Source organism: Chenopodium album, chromosome 16 (genome assembly GCF_948465745.1).
Source record: "Chenopodium album chromosome 16, dcCheAlbu1.1, whole genome shotgun sequence".
NCBI classification, from domain to species: domain Eukaryota; kingdom Viridiplantae; phylum Streptophyta; class Magnoliopsida; order Caryophyllales; family Amaranthaceae; genus Chenopodium; species Chenopodium album.
In genome coordinates this window covers 42,319,068-42,330,953 of record NC_137849.1, presented here as the reverse complement: position 1 = coordinate 42,330,953, position 11,886 = coordinate 42,319,068, and the positions used below count along the sequence as shown (strand labels likewise).

At 31.0% G+C, this 11,886-nt stretch overlaps 1 protein-coding gene across 1 annotated transcript; it reads left to right on the top strand.

The window, feature by feature from the left end:
- Positions 1-1,568: 1,568 nt before the first annotated feature.
- LOC145586561 (IAA-amino acid hydrolase ILR1-like 6) lies at positions 1,569-11,886 on the top strand. The gene is made up of 4 exons (XM_081643424.1): positions 1,569-2,173; positions 7,161-7,286; positions 10,733-11,173; positions 11,258-11,886. Exons 1-4 carry the CDS (start codon positions 1,670-1,672, stop codon positions 11,618-11,620), a joined length of 1,434 nt encoding a protein of 477 aa, XP_081499550.1. The 5' UTR covers positions 1,569-1,669; the 3' UTR covers positions 11,621-11,886.

The following is an 11,886-nucleotide window of genomic DNA, read 5'->3' as shown; positions in this document are numbered from 1 at the left end:
CTGCTTATGCTTTCTTGCTTCAGCATGACTCTTCGCATTCCTCCTTTTCTCAGGTTCTGCCTTGTTGGTGGAGGAAGTTCTGGGGTTTCCCTATTCTTCCTAAGTGGAAGATATTTATCTAGAAAATTCTTAATGACGCTCTGCCAACGGCTGATGTCTTGTTCCGGAAAGGAATTCCGGTGGATTCTACGTGTGGTTTCTGCAATCAAGATCAGGAAACTGTTCCTCACCTATTCCATCATTGTCAGTTTATCCGGTCACTATGGACTAGGTATAATTGGGATGTTTTTGCGTCTTTATCAATAAATGTGGACTTTAGGTCTTGGTTGACTTCTACTACTGGCCGGTTGGGAGTTTCTAAAGATTGGCCTCAGTTGGATGCTTTGGTCGCCTTTATGTGGGCTGTCTGGGTGACTAGAAACAATTTCCGGTTTCGTTCTGAGGTTATTTCTCCAAGTGGTATTTTATTTATTGCTACCAATTGGTTTGAGCGTAGTGGCAATGCTAGAGAGATAAGCTCTTTGTCTCGGCATGTTTGTCCTCCGGGTTTTGGTTCTAGTCCTTGTTCTATGAGGGATATTCTTTCTGGTCCCTTTGATATTTGTCTTTCTGTTGACGGGGCCTGGAATTCTGGTGATAATCATGCAGGAGTGGGTTGGGTGCTTTCTTCCACCCTTACATCCCCTGCTGTTGGGGGTGGGGCTCAGGCGGCCGTTACTTCTTCGGCTCTGCATTCAGAACTACTGGCTTGTTTGTTTGGTCTTAGACATGTAAGGGAAAGGGGTTACTCGAGTGTTCAAGTTTTTACGGACTGTAGTCCACTCCAGGCCTTACTTCAGGCTCGACTGACGGATGCGATTTGTGTGGTTTGGATTTTGAAGGAGATTAGGCAGCTTCTCCATACTTTTACCAAGTTTGCTATTCAGAAGGTGCCTCGGAAGGATATAGCTTATGCTCATGATCTGGCGGCTTTAGCTAGTCGTAGGAGTTTGCTTTATTTCCGTTTTTAGTTCTCTTTTGTTAGTTCCTCTTGTCAAAAAAAAAAAAAAAAAAACAATTCTCAATTTCATTTTCATCACCACTTCCAACTAAGCTTTTTTTATTTATTTATTTTTTATTTTTTAATATATACAAAGTATTTCTATATTTAACAACAACATTATTGACTCAGAGGACACAATTTTCTTTTTGGTTCACCTACGAGTAGTAAATAAATTAAAATATGAGATACGGAGTAAAAAAAAATTCTTATTCTATAGAACTTCGTAGTATATACTATTTTTAATGCTTTGTTCACTTCATCTTATTTTTATAGAACTGAAATTATTTTTATAGGTTCTCTATAATTATTACTGAAGTGAACTTATTTTTATAAAACTTAAATTATTTTTGTTAAATTAAAATTATTTTACTCAATATTATATTTTTAAGGTGAAGTAAAGCGGACCTAATGTTATACTACGGAGTAGTACTAAAAAAAGGTTTCTATCCCTCCAACAGTCTAAACCCACGTGATCTAAAAGACTAAAACCTCTTTTTGCTTTTATATTTTCTCCCCTATTAACACACCTGCTAGCTTAGTCTTCTATATAATCTAACTTCTTTACCTCTTATTTTCTTAGACCTTATTACTCTTATCATTATATTCTCTCTTATTTGTTTCCTTACCATGAAGCAAACTTCACCCAATTCTTTCTCTCTACTAATCATACTCATAATCATCATACTAACATTCACATCTTGTGATAACATCACCGCCGTCGAATTCATCCGATCATCATCATCATCGTCGAACACATACTTCCCAAGTGGCATAACCTCCACCACTACCACTACAACCAACAAAAATCATGTAAACAATATCAAAAACAAAAGCTCGGCCGCCTCGAGGAGCCACCTCGAGGCGGAAGCTCCACCGTCTTTGGACATCCTAAAGGCGGCGATGAAGCCGGAAACGGTGGCGTGGATAAAAACTGTTAGGAGAATAATACATCAAAATCCTGAATTAGCCTTTGAAGAACATAATACAAGTGCTTTTATTAGAGCTGAATTAGATGAACTTAAGATCTCTTACAAGTTTCCTTTGGCTAAGACCGGTATTCGTGCTTGGCTAGGCACTGGTGGGCCCCCTTTTGTGGCGCTTCGTGCTGATATGGATGCTTTACCAATACAGGTTAGTTGGTTAATTAGTTTTAATTTCACCCTCCTTAATTAATTCTTCATTCACAACTAATTACTAGTTGATTTTATCATAATGTTATCTGTAATCCTGACCAATTACAACGTGCCATCGTAAATTATTTTAAGACAGGATAATGGTTAATGACGTCATAAATATTTTAACGGGGTCCTCCCAAGTATCACTTTCCTAAAAATAGAAAGTAACATGATAGATACTTAATATGATCCTAACTTGTCGTTATCTTAATTTATACTTCATTTTTTTCAACATACGAGAGTACGGTGCTGCAAATGTGTACTTCTATGTTTACCGGTATGGATTATAGGTGTATTTTATGTACATAAACCTCGTAGGGATTTACTATGGTAGTGTGTCACACATACATGCATAAAGTGATACTCATTTATTTTGTAAAATTTATTTTAGCATGAGAAATATTGCTTCTCTTTCACATGCAATTATTTCTTTAGAACTCATGCCTTATTTCCTCAGATCTATGTTTAGAAAATGTAATTTAGTTTCTTAGTTAAATTAAGAAAAATTGTACTTCATTCCTTAGTTTCTAAGGAGTTTTATTATGTAAACATCATTATAGAATTTAATCATTAGCTATTGATTTCGAGCGGCCATAAACAAATTAAATGGCTAACCTTTGTCCATAAAATTTCCCCCCTTTTCTCCCAGATATTATGACTCGAGCAAATTGTAGCACTGGCTCTGATTTACTATTCTTTGGGTCCCATGAAATTAAAAATTAAGTAAAAAGACAGAAAATTTACCAGAAAAAAGTTGTATTAGGGTGACCCCATTAAACCTCAAAACCAAACAGGATTTAACTTCAATTTAGCAATTGACGAATTGGAAATTCGATTTCTTATATGAACGGTCATAATGCATTAAGGAGTTGCTCTCTTCACCTTATTTTCAATTCAGTTCCTATTTTCCTTCTCTTATAAAATATTCAATTCACTTCACTTCAGTTTAGCTCGACTTAATAAATAAAAACAGACCCTAAACCAATCAGTATTGTTAATTCCTATACAAATAATCAAAATATGTGACAAAGTAAAATAATATGACGATCATATTAAATCTTTCTAACCAAGTACAGAGTAATAATTTAATTGTCGTTTTAATCGAGGAAAAATGATTAATGAAAAAGAAAAGGGAGATGATACTACTATTTTATGAGCATACCTCATTCTTGTTTTGGATGAAGGTCTTAATTAAAAGAACCTTACATACACTTCTAGTAACTAACAGAATCTAACTTTAAAACTTAGGGGTCCATGAAATATTAGTTTATATAAAAATCAGTGATCTGTAATATGTTTCATTAAATTCAAATCAAAGAATAATATAAAGTGGGACGACCATAGATGTTTAATGAAACAAGTTTTCTGTTTATAATTATAAAATACAGTATTAGCGTTGTTGTTGACTTATTATCTAATGATTAAGTTGGGTTTACTAATAGCATCTTCAATGTTTGTGATCTATTTGACGGTAAAATTATCATTTTAAGTTGCTTTTTGCTAGAAAATGTTAAAGTGTTACGAGTACTACACTAGTACACTTTGTAAAAGTAAAATTACAATTGGTTTAGTGAATTTGGTTATTTTATTTTATTTTTTATTTTTTTTATTTGAGTATATAGTTATGAATAAAAAACTTTCACCCCCTCCATTTCTTAAAAAATCTTCCTATAGGATATATATTAATTGCATTATGCAATATTATCTTTGATCATAAAATAAATTGAACTTTGCATAAGAGAGATGAACAATGAGTGTATAAGAAATTTATATTAAACCAAATCAAACAAAATTCAAAACCTTTTATTTGTTTATTTATTTATTTTAATTTTTTTTGGCCGATTCAAAATCATGTACTCCGTACTTAGTATTTCTAGATATAAGTTATAACATAGAAATTACCAATTATGATTGAATTGAAGTTTCAAACTTTAATTTCAAAAAGTTAAATAATGGCGGAGCATACAAACTCGATAGTGTCGAACCAAATTCTAAACCCTAAGCTAATGGAGTATACAAACTCATTGTTGTTGAAATAAACTTATAAGTTATAAGCATTATTAGTGCTACATTGATTTTTTTTTTTTTTTTTTTTTTTTTTTTTTTTTTTTTTTTTTTTTTTTTTTGAACGGTAGTGCTACATTGATTCATTTTGGATTACCTCTTAATTAATGTATTAGCCATAAAATTTCTATTACAAAACTTAATTATTCTTTATTAAGGTCTTACTTTATTCACCTTATTTCTACTTATTTTGAAAAATATAAGTTCGAATAGAATTAATTAGCTTATACGGAGTAAGAAATTATTCCAAATCAGAGTTCATATCCGGAAATTTTGATTTTTAACAGGCCACCAAAAAATAACCCGATATTGGCTTTCACCAACTACTTTTTATTGTATTTTATTTTACCACCACAAAAAACCAAATATTATTTTTCACAACCTATATATATATATATATATATATATATATATATATATATATATATATATATATATATATATATATATAGAGAGAGAGAGAGAGAGAGAGAGAGAGAGAGAGAGATATTTTGTTAAAAACATGATCTCTAGAGATTTAGAGGGTCATTTAGGCCTAATTTAAGGTCAAAATTGACAAAAAAAGTTATAGGAAATTCTCCGCGTGTTTTATGAAAATCGAGATATTTTTAATTAAGCAAAATGAGACACTTTCGATAATTTTTTTTGTCAATTTTGACCTCAAATCGGTTCATTTAGGCCCTAACTAACCCTCAAAACCTCTGGAGTTTGTGGCACAAAAATCGAAAAATAAAAAATAAACCATTACATTTAACGGTTTTCCTAATAACTGGTGGTGAAAACCAATTTTTAGATTTGTGGTGGTAAAAAAAAAAATGGTGGTAAAAGCCAATATCGGGTTACTTTTTGGTGATAAAAAACAAAATTTCCTTTATATAATTACCAATTAAAGTTTAATTTACAGCTTAAATTAGATTTAATGTGTTAAGATAAGTAATAATCAAGAAGTTCTCGTCAAACGAAAAAAATTAAAAAAAAATAAAAAAATCAAGAGAATCGAATGTACATTAACTCAAAACTAGTACAGCTAGTATCAGTTTGTGATCATTTATACATTATAAAAAACAAAACTTATTTGTGTAATTAATTAAGGGAAAAATGATACATACTATCATAAAGAATAATGCATATACACAAACTTAAAGTGGCAAAGGCCTACTCTATTCACTTTATTTTCATTTATTTCAGGTTTAATAAATTCAGATTAGTGTAGTTAAGTTATAATAACTTAAGATAAGTTCTGATAAGAGTTATCCACATACAAATTACAATTAAATAAGTTTTAATAAGGTCTAATGAGTTCAGATCGATAAGTTCAGCTAACAGATAAGATAAGTTTAGATAAATTCAAATAAGTTCAGAGGGGTGAATAGAACACACACTTAGCATATAATAACTCATCTCTTAATGACATCGATTGATACATGTTTTGTCATTCTCTACTAAGCTGATTAGTAAAACCAGGATACATATTTAATGTGCATCATCAAAGCTCAGTACTATATTATGATCATAGTAAGTTAGATAAGATTGGTTAAAAAAAATAAGTTATGATAAGGGTTATTCAAGTTGAATTACAACTAAAGTAAACTTTAATAAGGTGTTATTCTTATAAGTTTAGATAAGTTCATATAAGTGATAATAAGATGTATCAAACATAATCTGAATTTATTAGCATAATATTCCATTAGTCCTCTATGAGATGTTAGATTAATATTATGTTGGTGTGCAACAAGTGGACTCATAAGCATATTTTGTGGTGCATAATGTCTCTTTGAAGTAAAAACTTTGAGCATACTTTATTACTAAATAACCAATTTAGCCGTCTTTAGGCTAATATTGATGTATGTTAACATAATATACATTTTTTTTAATACAAAATCAAAGATATTAATAATATTTCATGTTGCATGTTAAAGCTAAATGTTGCTATGAAACATAGAAGATAAATTTAGAATGTAGTATTTATATTTAGAAAATGTAGGGACAAATTTACAAACGATTATATATATCCTAACCTAAAAAGTAGAAAGTACCAAAAAGTAAAATTCTATAGCCAGTGGAAGAAGTCCCGAATAGGAAATCACTAGTTTATATTTAGATCACATGGGCATGACCATGATGTTTTGTCTCCTTTTATGAATCAAACAATTAAGCGATCGGACTTTGCTGTCGAAAATATTGAGATGTTAGAATTCTTTTAAAAAAAAAAAGGTATTGATCTTTACAACTCATTTTTGTCTATTTTGTTTTTTGAATTTTGTGATTCGCAATTGTGGTCGTAAATTTTAAAAAATGTGACAACAATTAATGAAAAATTAGCTAGTGCATGTTGTGGGTATACGTGGAGAGTATGTATGTATGAGATTGTGTGAAATTAGGAATATGTGATACAATCATTATTCTGTTATCAAAATACACCATTACTGAACTTATACACGTGTGTATATGGTTTTATATATCTGTTTACTTTTTGTAGAGATAAAATTAGATTTTATTTATTTGTGAGGTATATATATGTGCATTATTTTTACCTTTATCAAAGACAAATTTGAAGTCATGTAAAATTTAAATACAATTTCAATAGGCTGGAATCAGATGTAAAATTTAAAATTTAAAGACAAATGAGAATAAGTGAATTATTTGGGGATTGGATGTGTCATAGTTTTGTGAGTGTGGCCATTTTGGTAGGTTAAAGGATTCCTCAAAGCAATAGTTTGATGTGATAAAGTGATATTACTGATATATAATCAATGCTTTTAATAAAGTTTAACATTCAAATTGTTATTATTAATTTGATAATGTGGTCACAAAACTTGGATCAGGTCCTAGCACTAATAATTTTGTTGTAGACATCTCACTACATTATATGACTGCAGGAAGCTGTAGAATGGGAGTATAAGAGCAAAAACGATGGCATAATGCACGCTTGTGGCCATGATGCTCATGTTGCCATGGTTCTTGGCGCGGCCAAAATACTTAAATCTCGTGAACATCTTCTCAAGGTAGTATGTACTCTAGTCGTTTTTATGTTAATTTAGTTATTTGCATTTATTATTCTATAATGGTCAAAAAAAGTTATCACATCATATTTTAGGAAGATTGCATTCTTTCTGTATGATTGTACGTGTCATGTCTTTGGTTATGATCGAATGTGACAATTAATTGTGGACCGATGGAGTAATACGTACATTAAAATTTATTATCGGACTCCTTACCAAGTTTTAGCCTAATACATACTTGTCCAGTCTATATCAATGTCACTTTGATTATTTGCTGTAATGCATGAAAATGGGCTGGGGCTAGAAATTCTTCTTTCATTCATTGCTCATTTTAAGTTCCAAATCTTTAAGCATGTGCATGAATATACCAAGTATTTATTTGTTTGGCTTTTGAGATCATTAAAAGCCATCAATAGAGAAATAATTGGTTAAACATAGATCTCATAAGTGTAATTTGGTTGATGTTAACAAAAGTTTAACATTCAATGTTTAGGAGAATGATACATAACTAGTTGGTAGCCAATAACATCATCCTTTTTTTTTTCTCCTCCTTTTGTCTTAACTTCTAAATGTTCTTATTCTTTTACCCACACTAATGTGGTTGTGCTATATGCCATGTATATATATGTTACGACATAAAATGTTACTTTCAAATCACAGTATGTGTATATCCAACAAAAAGTATATCACAATTTTAATTGGGGGTGATAACGAGCTAAGACAATTCCGTGTGTCACGAGTTCCAACCTATATGAAATCTTTCAAGTTATGATATTCATAATACAAAGTGATGCAAACCTAGTGTTGAAGTGATGACGTTTTACAACCAAAGAAAAAAATGAACATCAAAAGTGGTCCTATTGATCGATGTGATTCAACTTGGACCTTATAATATAATCAACAACATTCCAAAAATTCCAACTAATATGAATGCAACACTCACAATCATATATGGACAACATTGATTATGTTGGTTTCATACTAAAAGAAAACAATTATTATTTGCTATGTATTTCTGTTTTAATCTACATCATGGGAAATGAATTGGACATTGAATTTTGCTCTTATCTTGTTCCACATATACATGCATTACTACTTCATTCCTATTTGTGGTTCATTTCTGGTTTCTCACGGCTATTGAAAATGACTACTTCTTGTGTGGATATGATACAAGTTTCTAATTTTATGTCGATACGTCTCTTATCTAATGCCCTTCAAATATAGTAAGTATAATATTATTGCCTTTCCAAATTAGTCACATGTTCTCGTCTGATTGAAATAATTATATTTGTGAAAGAATGCATGTATTTCAAGTTACAGAGTAAAAAAAAAAAAAGTATATTTATCAACACTAATCTAAACTTACGCCAACATATCTCTTTGAGGATCAAACTAAAAATTCCATCTGCCTTTATTGCAATTGTTATGTTTTTCTTAGGCTAGGTGATGAGGTACATTGGTCTAAAGTAGTTGGCGAAAATATAATAAACTTATCATAATAATGACTAGATTAAGGATGAAGAATCATATTCTATATGTTTTGGGGTTTCAAATGAATGGCATATTGACATGTATTATTCTCTAAGATATTATTTATGGTAAAATATATAAGCTTAATTGAGGTGCATGTATGTTTATTATACACACTTTTATCATTTAATTAAAAGATAATTTGTAAATGTTGTTTGGATTCTTTGAAACAGACAATTTATATGTTACAAAAAATATGGTTTGTTATTGTCTTTCAGAGTCAGTGACGATTACTTGATTGCAATTTGTACAAAAAAGATTACGACTTATAAGAGAATCTTTCAATTAAATATATGGCCTCATGAATCATGATAGTCATATGAACAAATAGTGGCCAAAACTCAAGGTTAAGTATTGAAAATAAAAAAGGAAAATTTGTTGAAAATCATCTTATAAAAATTAAATTTTGTTGAAAACTATCTTATAAATTTTTTTTTTTTGTCAAAACACACCTATTTTAAATTTTTTTTTGTCAAGGCACACCTATTTAATTTTTTTTTTTTTGTTAAGTCCCACCATTTTCCCGAGTTCCGACTAATTACTTACATTTCCGGCGTTGACTAACATGTGCACCTCATTTAACCCACTTAACTCTACTTTTCTTTTATTTTTCCCCCTTTTCCTCCATTCATTCCCCTCTTCGTCACTCCTCTTCATCCTAATTTGGTTTTTATAACCTTTTATAAAATTGCACGAAAATGCAATTGACAAAGGGGGAATAAATGAAAGAAAAAGGGGGGGGGGGGGAAATAATAGAAAAGTGGGGTTAAGTAAGTCACGTGAGGTGCATATACTAATCAACGCTGAAAATGTTAATTAATAGTCAAAATTCAAAAAGTGGTGGGATTCAACAAAAAAAATTTTAAAACAGGTGTGCTTTGATAAAAAAAAATTTATAAGATGGTTTTCAACAAAATTTGATTTTTATAAGATGGTTTTCAACAAATTTTCCAATAAAAAAAAATTGATCTTTTGTTTGAAACTGTTTTCTGTCAGCACTTTATAAGATTAAAAGGGTAGACAATACAATTTATGTAGATTGGTGAAGTGCCTCAATTGGCTTTGATACAACTCCGTTATTTTTGTTCTAACTAGATTATACAAAGCTTTTTTACTTTGATGGAGCTTGATTTTTTTTTTTTGGAAGAATTGATGGAGCTTGATTAAAATAATAGAATCGATTCAGTTTCTACCTCCAATTTAAAATTATCCTTTAAATTATAAAGTTCTAGCCTTGGTTGGGAGATACTGATGTCAGTGATCAATGTTTAGAACTTTCTGAAATTTCATTAATTACACTTACCAACTTATGATAGTCCGAGTTTTTTTTTTTTTTGGCGACAGTTCATCTCAGCTCATTCTTAAGTAAAAGCTAGGTAGGTCACTATTTTTTTTTTTTTTTTTTTTTTTTTTTTGAAGAAATAGGTAGGTCACTTTTCGATTAATTTAATAAGATTACTTAAGAGATCAAAAAAGCATACACACTACATTAAACTAGTGATGATGTTAAGTACCTTAAAATGAAGGATGATCGCGGTATCTTAGCTCAATTTGTGAAGAATGACCCCTGAATATAACAAATAGTAGGTGATTAGTCTTAATTTTTCTTCTTCTTCTTCTTTTTTTTTTTTTTTTTTTTTTTTTTTTTTTTTTTTTTTTTGTTATCATCTTTCCTAGCTTCAAATCATTTGCTTTATAGTTCATAGTAGTTTCAATTGTTTTTGATTGGACCATAATATTTCGGGTTGAGTACAAAATTCCTCCTCAATTCTTTACAAGCAATGTTAGAGTTGAACTTTTGAACTTTGAATTTTAATTGTCTTAGTATGGATTTGACAGAATGCAATTAATTTTACATTAGACATTTCGACGTTACTGATTATACATTGCTAATTTTTGTATGTTACCTTAACATACAGGGAACGGTAATCCTTTTATTTCAGCCAGCAGAGGAGAAAGGGAACGGAGCGAAACAAATGATAGCCGAAGGTGCCATAGAAGATGTTGAAGCCATCTTTGGAGTTCATGTTTCCCATAATTATCCTTCAGGAACCATTTACTCGAGAAGTGGTCCATTGCTTGCTGGTTGTGGCTTTTTTAGGGCTGTGATCAGTGCTAACCGTAGTTCCGGTGGTGGCCATCAGGTTCACCGTTCTGACACTATCTTAGCTGCTTCAGCTGCAGTAATCAGCCTGCAAGGCATCGTATCTCGTGAAGCAAATCCTTTGGATTCTCAGGTTGTCTCAGTAACTTGGGTTGATGGTGGAAACCAATTTAGTTTTGTGCCTGAAGATATTGTCATTGCTGGCACTTTCCGCGCTTTCTCTGATATGCACAAGCTCCTACGCAGAATAGAAGAGGTACATTTTTTTCACCTTCTATCGCGATAGTAATGAATGTTCTCTTGACAGTTTAATTGACATTACTCTGTATGTTACTTGTAGGTGATTAAGGAGCAAGTGAAAGTTTACAGATGCTCAGCGACATTGGACTTCTTCGAGAAAGAGTATACAATCTACCCTCCAACAGTGAATGACAATCGTATGCACGAGCATGTAAAGAAGGTGGCCATAGATTTACTTGGACCGGAGAACTTTGGAATTGCACCTCCAATAATGGGAGCAGAGGATTTCTCATTCTTCTCTAAAGAGATCCCTGCTGCATTTTACTACATAGGTATAAGGAGCGAGGAATTAGGATCAACACACACTGTACATTCACCTCGTTTCATCCTCGATGAAGATATGCTCCCTATAGGTGCTGCAACACATGCCACCATTGCTGAAAGATACTTGAATGAAAATTAATGATACAGATTGCAGACTATCTTTGTTCCCCAAAATATTATAGTACATATTGAGATCTTAGAAGCTAGATTAAATCTCAATCTTTTTTTAACGTAACCCTTTTTCAGGTAATTTTTTTTTTTTTTTGTCTCCAAAGTTTCTCTTCTTAGTTGGAGGTATTCTGGTACAAAGTTTACCTTTGGAAATGTAGGGTTATGTTTAGTAGCCATCATTTATAAGTGTATTTTTGTCATTGTATTATTTTAAATGCATGAAATATATTATAA